The sequence below is a fragment of the Leptodactylus fuscus genome, chromosome 9 (genome assembly GCF_031893055.1).
Source record: "Leptodactylus fuscus isolate aLepFus1 chromosome 9, aLepFus1.hap2, whole genome shotgun sequence".
In the NCBI taxonomy this organism is placed as follows: Eukaryota; Metazoa; Chordata; class Amphibia; order Anura; family Leptodactylidae; genus Leptodactylus; species Leptodactylus fuscus.
The window spans coordinates 4,404,199-4,418,376 of NC_134273.1; the positions used below are offsets into that span (position 1 = coordinate 4,404,199).

The 14,178-nt window shown below is 49.1% G+C and overlaps 1 protein-coding gene across 1 annotated transcript; it reads right to left on the reverse strand.

Moving 5' to 3' along the window:
• Positions 1 to 2,349: 2,349 nt before the first annotated feature.
• Positions 2,350 to 10,866, reverse strand: CDC20 (cell division cycle 20). Its single transcript, XM_075287720.1, has 11 exons — positions 10,828 to 10,866; positions 8,592 to 8,810; positions 6,409 to 6,554; positions 6,235 to 6,331; positions 6,027 to 6,155; positions 5,163 to 5,359; positions 4,989 to 5,083; positions 4,583 to 4,814; positions 2,799 to 2,924; positions 2,605 to 2,722; positions 2,350 to 2,527 (listed from the first exon to the last, which is right to left on the reverse strand). The coding sequence occupies exons 2-11, from the start codon at positions 8,797 to 8,799 to the stop codon at positions 2,352 to 2,354; spliced, it is 1,524 nt and encodes a 507-aa protein (XP_075143821.1). The 5' UTR covers positions 8,800 to 8,810; positions 10,828 to 10,866; the 3' UTR covers positions 2,350 to 2,351.
• Positions 10,867 to 14,178: the final 3,312 nt, after the last annotated feature.

The window sequence follows — 14,178 nt, forward strand, 5'->3', positions numbered from 1 at the left end:
TATGCGAGCGTGCTGTTCGGATCGGCTGATCCGAACAGTACTCACTCATCTCTATTTGTAACCTCAATTACAACATCGGCTACTTTTCATCCCGGTAAATGACATGGCTTCACGACTGTTATGAATTTATGCTCACATACTATATTACACTGCTGATGCCAGCAGGACTCTCTCCGCTAATTGCACTTTGCTGATAAAACCAGGTGTGTTATCTCTATGTAAACACACGGATAACACTGAGTCCATTGTGAACAAGTATTTGCATATTATCTGATCAGCTCCAGGCAGCCCCTTTAATCCACAATGGCAGTTTCCCAATTTTAAACATGCGGGGAAAAAAAAAAAATCTAATTTGTTGCAAAATTCTAAAACCACGAGAGCTATGAAGGAGCCAGAAGTCACAGAGTTCTCCTCAAGTGGAGCTCAGCGGGAATGAGCAAGGTAGGTGAAAAGCAACTCTCAGAGCAGCTGAAATACCGGAGTAGGCGGATCATTGATGCCAACAACACGCCCACTATATGGCATCCCAGCCAGCTGCTGAGATGCCAGAACAATCACGGGCACGGTGCGAGGAACAAGGTCAGCAGGACAGCTTGAGAACTTCCAAAACGCCAGACCAAGCGAATCATTGACGGCAGCAATTTGCTGAATATAGGTGGATCATCGACGCCAACAACACGCAGATGAAGTCGCGGGCAAAGGATAGTGTGTGTATATATATATATATATATATACATATATATAGACTCCCTGACTCCAGTATACAATAGTCTAAGCTGAAGTCACTGCTTGTGCTGCTGCACAGAAGTCATAGGAATACATGGAGCCATACACCACAATATAGAAAGGACAAAAGTTGTAAAACACATTAAAGGGTGCATGCACACTACGTAACGCCGGGCGTGTATGAGAGCCGTACACGCCGGCGTTACAGCAGGGCTGCCCAACACTTCCCATTCACTTCAATGGGAGCGCTCGTAAACGCCGCTGTTACGAGCGCTCCCATTGAAGTGAATGGGAAGTGTTCGGCAGTCTGCTGTAATGCCGGCGTGTACGGCTCTCATACACGCCCGGCGTTACGTAGTGTGCATGCACCCTAAAAATACAACATGGTCTGAGCAATAACCCCCCCCAAAGTGACAGAGGAATATACAATATATATTGTGCGACCACTTCCATTCTGCTTAGACTTGGGATCTCCTGTAGTTTTTTTTTGCTTCTGACCTGAACAATGTTGTGTTTTTACTCTGAACATTGGTGCGATAGCGCCTCTAGTGGTCACAGCAGGAGATGCAGCCAGGACGTGTAAAAGCAGAAATATCAAGACTAAGGCCCCATGCACATGACTGAGTGGTGGTCTGATATTACAGCAGATGACACTACAAGTAACTTCTGTGATGCATTCACTGCAGTGGGGCTTCCGATCTGATGACATGGAGGACAGGACCTGCTCTACAATCATAGGAATAGGATGGCGCTATATAAAGAAGAGCGTCAGACGGCGTCTGGTAGAGCCTCGGTCTGCACACTTGGTCATGTGCATTAGTTAGGTCAGAAAGCACAATAAGGGTCTAACGTCACAGATGATTAATGACATCAGCAAACCCACGCAAGTGTCAGGGGACCAGAGCCCCGGGGTGGCAGTGAGCGCATCCATTACTACTTGGAGATTCTCTGACCCCACCATTTGTCTGTAGGGGGGGGGGGGGGAATCAGAAATCTACTCTTAAGTGATTCTCTCATTGGCTCTAGTGATTGGTAACTAACCATATATTAGAAAGGCTATTACAGACTTCCCTTTTATTCTGTAATCCCCCGACTGTTTCTGAATTAGCCACCACAGTGCAACCCGAAGTGTCTGAGCACTGTGTGATCAGGGAAGGCTGAGGAGTGAGCAGCGCTCCCTGCTGTCATCTCCATATACCCGTTACCTACACGTCCTTGCAGAACCCAGCCAAATAAAAATGCACATGACCATTTGACACCTTTATTACAGACATTTGCATATACAGAGGTCAGTGTCAGACATTAAACCCCGCAGTGAACGGTGCACAAACATCAATAACAGGAAATAAGATTATGTGTAGTAGTGAAGAGGATGAAGTGTTACAGGTCAATACCCAGAACATCACAAGCCATGTATTTCAGGTCTGACACCTCACATCTACACTCAGTCATCCACACAGTTTGTACACAATAAAACCAGTTTAATCATTGGACAAGGCACAGTGGTACAAATATTGCCGTCAGTACAGTCACAGGTAAAAACAACCTAGAAACGCATTTACAAAATACAAGTTTATTCCAAGATACAAATGTACAGAAAGGGTTAAAAATTAACATAGCGGCGCTCAGCGGATGCTCTGGTGAATGATGCTTTTGCTGTTTCTCGCCTTCTCCTTTTCCTTCTTGGTGACAGGATCCACTTCGAAGCATTTCCACAGTCGTAGCGTCTCATCAGCAGCAGCGGACGCCACGGTGCTGCCGTCCGGACTCATGGCCAGGCTGAGGACTCTGGCGCTGTGTCCTGGGGGAAGGAACAACTGATGGTGACTGGTGCTCAGGTGCAGGAATAGGCAGCAGCAGAGAGTGCTGGGCACTTACCTTTTAATTCTGTTACCCGGGTCATTGTGGGATACTTCCAGATGACCAGCTGGTTCTGGGCAAAGCCGTGCCCAGAGATTAATTCCTTGTAGTTTGTGGACCAGAGAATGGAGCAGACCTGGAAGCAGAGGCAGGTGTCAGTATGTGCGGCGATACAGGATAGGTGACGGGTCAGCCTAACTAGTCCTACTTACCTGGGAGTGCGTGTCCACAGAGTTTAAGCAGGTTCCTGAACACACGTTCCAGATTCTGATGTGTCTGTCACTTGTTCCACCACCGGTTGCAAGAACGTTTGACTGCCAAGGGCACCAGGACACAGCCTATGAAGAGGAGAGACGTCAGCCTAGACTGTTCTATCCAACCCAGTCTGCAAATGTGTTTACATTGCACAAAAACACCCCAGAGAATACTGTATGTACGGCTGAGGACTGGTGTACAAGAGTGCCAAAGGTTGTGGAACTAAAACTCCCAGCTTGTAGCTACAACAACTGAAGTGCTAAAGGTTGTCTAACACGTGTTCTACAGAACCATAAGGAGACACGTCGCTACAATCCAGAGCATCATTTACAATATCAAGTCTTGCTTCTGAGACATCCTCCCATGACAGCAGATAAAGTGAAAACCAATGCCTGATACTCTCAGCTTGCATCCTGGAAGTTACTGGAAAAGCAGGGAGTCTGCAAGAACTTATATTCAATAATGCAGAAGAATCAGCGCAGCTCTGGAGAATAATACAGGAGCAGTATTACCGTATATACTCGAGTATAAGACAAATTTTTGTGCTGAAAAGTGCGCTTCAGCTTATACGCTCGTCAATACGGTAATTGAAAATGTCACATGACTGGTCCACAGTGTAAGACATCTGTGGGCGGCCTCTGGAGGAGCGATAGAGTGATGAGGCAGCGCTGCCTCCAGGACCGCCACAAGATACTTCCAGAGCATCTTCTCCACCTTGGAAACATCTTAAGGTGGCCCTGGAGACAGCACTGCCTCACCGACCACCTATCGGCAGCAGCGCTGTTCCAGCGGCCTCCCACAGATGTCTTACTGCGGACCAGTTAAATTCCCACTCGGGTCAATATGGTAAATGACTCGACTGCAGCGGGTCTCCGCTCCTGTCCCGGCCCCCTCCCCCGTCTACATCACATGCCGGGTGACGTGGCCATGTTAGCTCAGGCCTGCACCCATCGTGTGTCGATGACGTCTTACTGCGTCTCAGCACAGGCGGAGTCATCATGCCCCCTACGCCGAGACGTAGGAGCGGCCGCGGGAGAAGATGAGCAGTGGCGGTAGCAGCAGCGCGAGATCGGCAAGTAGGAGAACTTAATGTTTGTTTTCTAATAGGCCGCTACCTGCTGAAGTATTCCCAACAGGTATCGGCCTATTTACCCACCTCCCCGAGCCTGCTCACTGCCGACCCCCACATCACCTTATACTATAGGCCACGGAGGCCGGCAGTGAGTAGGCCCGAGCCCCAGGCCATGATCCCACTGCCGCTATTATTATACTTGGGGGTCTTTTCAGACACCCCCCCCCCCCCCCATATAGGCCCAAAGCCTGTGGTAGTAGTAATAGCCTGTTACTGCTAGCACAGGCTTTGGGCCTGTATGGCAACAAGCTGCTACCACAGGCTTTGGGCCTATATGGTAATATCCCAGACCATGTGACGTCTGGGATATTACCATATAGGTCTGAAGCCGGCTAGGATTGGCATGAGCATAGACAGAATGTCATGCATTGTCCCCCTTGGCTTATACTCTAGTCAATAAGTTTTCCCCATTTTTTTGTGGTAAAATTAGGTGGTGGGGGGGGGGGGTCAGCTTATATACAGATCGACTTATACTCGAGTATATACGGTAATTATATACGATAACTGCACCATTTATGGGTAAACGCTATATGTACAGAGCCTTTAATAATTCCCCTCTTCTGTTATCCATCAGTACACAATACAATGATCCATAGAGTTTGGTCTCACCTTGACAGCCCCTTGGTGTTGTGTGAAGGTTTGTACAGGTGTAAACTCTCCAGAGTCTCCTTGGACAGAGGGCCAGACATTTACCAAGTTATCATTTGCTCCACTGGCTAAATAGCGGCCATCAGGCGACCATTTCAGGCCACAGACCTCTTGCGTGTGCCCGGTCAGAGTGGCCACATGATGCTGAGCAACTCTTACGTCATGGTGGTGGATGTGTCCTGTCCGGGAGCCACTGAAAGAGCCAACAAGAACAAGGTGATGAATGCAGCCCATTATAGCCTTATGGGATAGTCATACTGAGCCGCACAGACTCCACCCACTGAGAAAGGGGAGTGGCTACAGTGACGTGTAAAATGCTGGTTCCATCCTTCCCCTGAAGTGACGAGAGACAACTGCACAGCCTCACCTAGACAGGACGTGGTTGTTCCAGCTGAGGGCACCGACACGGGACGAGTGGCTCACCATATTTCGGAGACGCTTCTGCTGTTGAACATCCCAGAGCTGTAGGAGAAGAGAAAACACTTAAACATGCAGTGAAAATGGCGCAAAAACCATAAGATGTGACAGGAGTCAAACTAACCTGCACTTCAGAGTTACTGGTCCCCACTGCCAGATAATTCCCCTCCTTGATCCAAGAGACGGAGGAGACGTATTCCTCGGAGTTCTCCATCTGCAGCAACAGAATGATGTCTCCGCTCAGGTAATTCCACAGGTAGACGGAGTCATTCAAGGCCACGGCCAGAAGATTCTGAGAGCTCCAGTCAATGAGGTTCAAGTCTGGAAGGAATAAAAGGGCTCAAAGGTTTGCAATAAGGGTAGAGGATAAATGGAAGAAGAAGATTGGGGGGACAGGCCAGTGGGGGTTCCTACTAGTCACATATGAAAGAAGCTGCTGCATTTAGGCACATTGTGTATGGCATCTCCTTCCTTGATAGAAATGAAGGTCCTCATGGGCGCCACTACACTCTACCCACACCCTGTTAGAATACCCCTTTAAAGAGGTTGTCCAGGCTAAATATTTCATAGTTAGGTGGGGCAGGGGAGCCCCTTAAAAATAAAAACAGCAGGGTGGTCCGGTTGGCTACCTTCTTGTTGTTGGCTGTGACGTTCTGAATCCCTTCTGCTAAGGCTGCTGATTGGCCTTGGCAGTCACGTGACCACTAAGGCCAATCAGCAGCCTCAGAAAGGGAACATCACGGATAGCGACGTCTCCAGTTTCCTTCTTGAGGTTTCTGATTGGCCTCAGCTGTCAAGTGGGGAGGGCACTTCTTCCGGAAGGCAACAACAGCGTTGCAAGACCGTACCCAATGGGGATGTGCTGGAACACCAGGGGACAGGAGAGCATGGTTTTCTTTTATTTCTCACCTCCCCTGGACTCAATTTTAGGCCGAACAATCCCTTTAAGAGTCTCACCAGGTCACGTGCCTGCAGATCTAGGACTTACAGTAATCATTCCTGATCTCAGGAGCATCGAGGACTCGGTCAGGCATGGAGGGGATGTATCTGCCAGGCTTCTTGCTGGATCCAGGAGTCGTCTTCTGACTATAGAGGACCTTTAGGTTGTTCTGATAACCTGGAGCAAAGAAAGCGAGGAATGAAAACCCCCGACATCAAGACAATGAATAACGCCAAGCCCAGGAGCGCTCACCCACCTTCAGGGGCATTTAGAGACTTTCCACCAAGACGCAGGATTTTGGCATCTTCCATATCAAATCCATTGAGGTTGACCGCCCAGGCCTTCTGCTGCTCCTGTTACAAGACAAACTGGTGATGTCAAGATCCCAAGGACTCCCGTGTGGTGTGATAACTCTTCAGTTACTACTCACCTTCTTTGTGGGGGACTGATCTGTTGGCTCATCCTCCTTACTAAGCAGAAAGCTGGCCACATCCATCTGCATGGCACTGCGGTTTGGAATAAAACGATCACCTCCAACTCGTGATGGCGTGCCTTGCAGCTTGCCCTGAGATTTACCTGGAAACAACATATTAAGCCCCTGTAAATACATGACCTTACCCCGGAGCTGCATTCATAGTTCTGCTGATAATAGTAAACAGCCTGCTTGTAGAGACAGATGCTATAATGGGGGAGGCCAGTTCATTTAACCTACATTTGATGACTGTACAGAGGCCAGAACTATAAGTCACCAGAAAAATCAGGAAATGCTGGGAGAGTTGAGAGCGTAGCTTTTCAGTTAGGCCGAGTTCACAAAAGGTATTTTGGTCAGGATTTTGAGGCCAAATCCGCCTCAAAGTCCTGATTAAAGGGGCTCTATCAGCAAAATCATGCTGATAGAGCCCCACATATGCGTGAAGCCCCTTTAAAAAGACAGCTCTGATTGAAATCAATGGATCAGTTCTGTCAGTCAGGTCAGTAGCTGTTTGTTCCGGCTCCCAGAAAAAAGCAGCGACATGCTCATTCTTCAGGCGGATTTGGCTGAAGACACTCCCTCCTCCCCACTAGGCCCATTCATTTGGGCCTAATCGGGAACGGAGTACGTGATTGGATGCTGCATCCAGTTGCAGGTACCCATATGGACCAGAACCTGAGGCGGCCTCCACATTTAATTCCAGTCCAAAATACCCTGTGTGAACCCGGCCTAAAGCCTAATGATCAAGTCAGTCCTGATAACAGCAGAATGGCCTTCACCTGCACATCAACCACGGAGTCCATACCCAAAAACCAGTCTACACGATAGACAGGGCCGGCGGCAGCACACGGCATAGTCGGGTAAGTGTCGGGGCCCCACAGAGCCTCTAGGTGCCCCCCTTCCCCCGGCACTTGACTGCCCCAGCACAGAACGCAGGTCAGTGGGAGGTATGTCCCGATTTCAACTCAGATCTGCGTCCTCCTGTCACAGCTCAGCTCCTTGCTTTGCCGCGGCGCTCCGACTAGTGGCTGTGTAAGTGCGATGTGACGTCACTAACTGTTAGTGACACGGTGGATAGAGCGGCGGGGGAGCGTTGAAAGGTGAGTATACGTGCTATGTATTAAACATTGAGGGGAATATAATGAAGAGGGCCTATGAAACTGAGGGCAGATGGGGGGGGAAGGGGGGAGAACGGTATGAAACTGGCGGCAGAGATTGGGGGGGGGGGGACATGAATCTGGGGGAGAGATGGAGGGGGACAATTTATGGGTGACTGTAGGAGGATTATACTGTGTGGGGGCACATGAAAAATGAATGAGAATGGGCGGAGTCAAAAAGTGGGTGGAGCTAAATATGCCACAGCATGCTACGTGCGCCGCACACTTTGTCTCTCTTTCGGTTCTTCAAAAGTCGGGAGGTATGCCGATGCCTGGCTGCCGTCAGCACCCAGCCGCAGACTCACTCATCGCTCTGGAGCGTCTTCGCCGGCTGGCTGCGTAGGTGACGCCGTGCTCCTGCGTGACATCACTCGCTGCGTCCGGCCACAGCGGCACGCAGTGTCCCGACTCCTGCCTCCTACAAGCAAGAAGGACAGGACCGGGCTCCCCGCTGCAGAGTATTCTTCAGGGGGAGAGAGGGTATGGAATTTTCAGCTGTTTATTAGGGGGTCTCAGTACAGGCTGGGGAGACCCTTTAATAGTGTCTCAGCAGAGGTTGTGCCTAAGACAAGTAACTACTGTTAAAGATCTAGTAAGACTTAGCATAAAATGTTTACAATTGTTTAGAAGTTTACATCTTACATAGAAGCAGATTTTTCAAGTCTCCCTGATATCTTGCACTCTCTCTATTTCACACTAGTGTTTTTCTAAGTTTACATATTTTTTTTTCTAAATAGAACATTTGGGTCTCTGTGGTACCTGCTGTTTTACCGTCACCACATGATTTGCTCCACAAGGGGGCCCCACCGAGGAGCTGTCGCCCAAGGACCCACAAAAACCTGGAGCCGGCCCTGACGATAGATGCCATTACCATGCAGTTTACAGTGTTATCCACTAGGAGGCGACTGCACCAGTTTTATTAGTGACGCCATAGCAGACACCCAGTAGTTACAAAGCCACCCCCAGTTCACACTGATGCCTCACCTGGGGTTTTTGAGGGCGTCTTGCTGGAGCTGTGGGATCTATTTGCTGCCTTCATGGGTGACAGGACACTGGAGTTCACCGAGGTGTTTGCCGATGAGCAGGCTCCCTCCTTCGCTTTGCGCTGCCATCGCGCCAGAGGGGCGTTTGTGATTGGTGTATCCAGCTTTAAGATACTATTGAGGTCGTTCTCGAACACAAACTGCGCCATAAGCCAATGATCTGCAAGTAATAGGAAGAAAACAACAGGAGAGGGACATAAGTTACTAGATGACAGTACGTTACACCGTCAGGGGCATCAGTCACTAGATGACAGTACGTTACACCGTCAGGGGCATCAGTCACTAGATGACAGTACGTTACACCGTCAGGGGCATCAGTCACTAGATGACAGTACGTTACACCGTCAGGGGCATCAGTCACTAGATGACAGTACGTTACACCGTCAGGGGCATCAGTCACTAGATGACAGTACGTTACACCGTCAGGGGCATCAGTCACTAGATGACAGTACGTTACACCGTCAGGGGCATCAGTCACTAGATGACAGTACGTTACACCGTCAGGGGCATCAGTCACTAGATGACAGTACGTTACACCGTCAGGGGCATCAGTCACTAGATGACAGTACGTTACACCGTCAGGGGCATCAGTCACTAGATGACAGTACGTTACACCGTCAGGGGCATCAGTCACTAGATGACAGTACGTTACACCGTCAGGGGCATCAGTCACTAGATGACGGTACGTTACACCGTCAGGGGCATCAGTCACTAGATGACGGTACGTTACACCGTCAGGGGCATCAGTCACTAGATGACGGTACGTTACACCGTCAGGGGCATCAGTCACTAGATGACGGTACGTTACACCGTCAGGGGCATCAGTCACTAGATGACAGTACGTTACACCGTCAGGGGCATCAGTCACTAGATGACAGTACGTTACACCGTCAGGGGCATCAGTCACTAGATGACGGTACGTTACACCGTCAGGGGCATCAGTCACTAGATGACGGTACGTTACACCGTCAGGGGCATCAGTCACTAGATGACGGTACGTTACACCGTCAGGGGCATCAGTCACTAGATGACGGTACGTTACACCGTCAGGGGCATCAGTCACTAGATGACGGTACGTTACACCGTCAGGGGCATCAGTCACTAGATGACGGTACGTTACACCGTCAGGGGCATCAGTCAGGAAGGCTGTGAGACCAGTAGAACAAGTGAACACTCATCTTACAGCCACAGGATAGCCGGCCATAACACACCCGGGTTAGCAGTAACTTCTAGACTGGTTGGTCATATGGGGCTTTTATCAGTCACCAGAAGTGAGGACCCTGGGCCTGAGATCAATCCTTGGCCCCAGACGGCAGTCTCACGAACCATTTGTCTCTTGTGGATTTCTTCGGTTACTTGGGCTGACACATTAGCCTTCACACCGAGTAAACGTGCGTGTATTTTTGCAAAATACACATGTAAAAATACGACTCCCATTGACTTCAGTGATATTTTATATATGTGTAAAAACACGCCTGTAAAATGTCATTGAAGTCAATGGGAGTCTTAACTTTACACGTGAATTTTGCAAAAGTACACGCGTGTTTACTCCGTGTGAAGGCTCCCTTAGGGTGAATACAGAAATGCCGCCTCATCACTTACTGCAAAGTGGATTTGGGTCACCTCGGATTCAGCAGTTCCTGTGAGGGCAGAGCAGGGCGTGGAGCCGCACCACCGCCATACTGTACTCAGTGAAGGGACATAGTGGGCACATCACCAGCACCCATCCAGTGACCAGTGACTGAGCGCAGGGGCCACCTGACACCAGAGACTTGATGGAGGGCAGGGTATAAGTGGGGCGTCCGTGTATAGCCACAGGCCTGTGTGTAGGAAGCGGAGGACTATGGGAAGGATCTGCTTAGTAGCCCAGGAACAATGAGGGATGTGACTGGCAACACAGGAGACACAAGCGGTGGCCACATGTAGTGTCAGAGCAGGGCAGCACCAACTAAGAGACTGCAGGGACATGCACCAGACCCCGCACCGGTCACTACCACAGCTACTGGACACCCCCCTTCATCTAGTGGGCTCTTCCAACCCTTTAAGTAAGCGCCGATAACCCAGACACGTAACACAGCGCAGGGGTATGAGGGGAACTACAAGGCCCAGGACAGAAGGCTCCTCCACCGTGACCGAGGGGGCCACAGTCACCCAGGAGCCCCGGGCCCAGCACTCACCTCAGCACCGACCTACAGAGCGAGAGACCGGCCACAAGCCAGCAGCTAATAACGGTCACACGGACGACGCTGCTTGTTTTAAACTCCCGCCGCCGCGCCTTCTGATTGGACGATCAGACCATAGCGTCTCCGTGACAACCACAAGGCACAGCCCAGGAAACCGAGGAGTTTGTACGTGATTGGACAAAAGATCAGCTGGTAGGCGGGATTTGTTCAAAGTGACCAGCGGGGGTGTGACATGGGTGATGACGTCCCGGAAGTAATCCGCCTTCTTTCTTGATGGCAGTCTGTAGCTGCAGCCATCTTTATTGTGGGCGAGACTTTAGTGAGACTTTGTAGAGCTCAGTCCAGTGTTTACCAAACTCTAGACGTGTGTGAACTGTGGAGTAACGAAACAGCCCCGCTACTCTGCGTTTGTATGAGCCATGGAGGGAACATGGCGGCCATAAGAGCCCAAGGGAGACCTGGGGTGCAGAGTCCCCCATAAAGACCAACCAATGGACGTCCGAGTCACCAGGACTGTGGGCAGAGTGGGAGGCCTCAATAGTATCCAAATAAAGCCATGTGGTCTTACAACATTAATGGTGCCCAAGTCCGAGCCAAAGTGAGTGAGGTTACCGTAGAGATACGTATGGAGGAACTACTGAGGCACCTATACATGTGACTGAGGGACCTACACATGTGACTGAGGGACCTATACATGTGACTGAGGCGCCTATACATGTGACTGAGGGACCTACACATGTGACTGAGGGACCTATACATGTGACTGAGGCGCCTATACATGTGACTGAGGGACCTACACATGTGACTGAGGGACCTATACATGTGACTGAGGCGCCTATACATGTGACTGAGGGACCTACACATGTGACTGAGGGACCTATACATGTGACTGAGGCGCCTATACATGTGACTGAGGGACCTACACATGTGACTGAGGGACCTATACATGTGACTGAGGCGCCTATACATGTGACTGAGGGACCTACACATGTGACTGAGGGACCTATACATGTGACTGAGGCGCCTATACATGTGACTGAGGGACCTACACATGTGACTGAGGGACCTACACATGTGACTGAGGCACCTACACGTGACTGAGGCACCTATACACGTGACTGAGGCACCTACACGTGACTGAGGCACCTATACACGTGACTGAGGGACCTACACATGTGACTGAGGCGCCTATACATGTGACTGAGGGACCTACACATGTGACTGAGGGACCTATACATGTGACTGAGGCACCTACACATGTGACTGAGGGACCTACACATGTGACTGAGGCGCCTATACATGTGACTGAGGCGCCTATACATGTGACTGAGGGACCTACACATGTGACTGAGGGACCTATACATGTGACTGAGGCGCCTATACATGTGACTGAGGGACCTACACATGTGACTGAGGGACCTATACATGTGACTGAGGCACCTACACATGTGACTGAGGCACCTATACATGTGACTGAGGGACCTATACATGTGACTGAGGCACCTACACGTGACTGAGGCACCTATACATGTGACTGAGGGACCTACACATGTGACTGAGGGACCTACACATGTGACTGAGGTACCTATACATGTGACTGAGGGACCTATACATGTGACTGAGGGACCTATACATGTGACTGAGGCACCTATACATGTGACTGAGGTACCTATACATGTGACTGAGGGACCTATACATGTGACTGAGGCACCTATACATGTGACTGAGGCACCTACACGTGACTGAGGCACCTATACATGTGACTGAGGGACCTATACATGTGACTGAGGGACCTACACGTGACTGAGGCACCTATACATGTGACTGAGGGACCTATACATGTGACTGAGGGACCTATACATGTGACTGAGGTACCTATACATGTGACTGAGGGACCTATACATGTGACTGAGGGACCTATACATGTGACTGAGGCACCTATACATGTGACTGAGGGACCTATACATGTGACTGAGGTACCTATACATGTGACTGAGGGACCTATACATGTGACTGAGGGACCTATACATGTGACTGAGGCACCTATACATGTGACTGAGGTATTTAGGGGGATATAGATGTGACTGAGGTATTTAGTGGGATATAGATGTGACTGATGTATTTAGGGAGATATAGATGTGACTGAGGTATTTAGGGGATATAGATGTGACTGAGGTATTTAGGGGATATATATGTGACTGAGGTATTTAGGGGATATATATGTGACTGAGGTATTTAGGGGGATATAGATGTGACTGAGGTATTTAGGGGATATACATGTGACTGAGGTATTTAGGAGGATATAGATGTGACTGAGGTATTTAGGGGGATATAGATGTGACTGAGGTATTTAGGGGAGATATAGATGTGACTGAGGTATTTAGGGGTATATACATGTGACTGAGGTATTTAGGGGGATATAGATGTGACTGAGGTATTTAGGGGGATATAGATGTGACTGAGGTATTTAGGGGGATATAGATGTGACTGAGGTATTTAGGGGGACATAGATGTGACTGAGGTATTTAGGGGGATATAGATGTGACTGAGGTATTTAGGGGATATAGATGTGACTGAGGTATTTAGGGGATATAGATGTGACTGAGGTATTTAGGGGATATATATGTGACTGAGGTATTTAGGGGATATAGATGTGACTGATGTATTTAGGGGGATATAGATGTGACTGAGGTATTTAGGGGGATATAGATGTGACTGAGGTATTTAGGGGATATAGATGTGACTGAGGTATTTAGGGGGATATAGATGTGACTGAGGTATTTAGGGGGATATAGATGTGACTGAGGTATTTAGGGAGATATAGATGTGACTGAGGTATTTAGGGGGACATAGATGTGACTGAGGTATTTAGGGGGATATAGATGTGACTGAGGTATTTAGGGAGATATAGATGTGACTGAGGTATTTAGGGGGATATATATGTGACTGAGGTATTTAGGGGATATATATGTGACTGAGGTATTTAGGGGGATATAGATGTGACTGAGGTATTTAGGGGGATATAGATGTGACTGAGGTATTTAGGGGGATATACATGTGACTGAGGTATTTAGGAGATATAGATGTGACTGAGGTATTTAGGGAGATATAGATGTGACTGAGGTATTTAGGGGGGATATAGATGTGACTGAGGTATTTAGGGAGATATAGATGTGACTGAGGTATTTAGGGGGGATATAGATGTGACTGAGGTATTTAGGGGGATATAGATGTGACTGATGTATTTAGGGGGATATAGATGTGACTGAGGTATTTAGGGGATATAGATGTGACTGAGGTATTTAGGGGGATATAGATGTGACTGAGGTATTTAGGAGGATATAG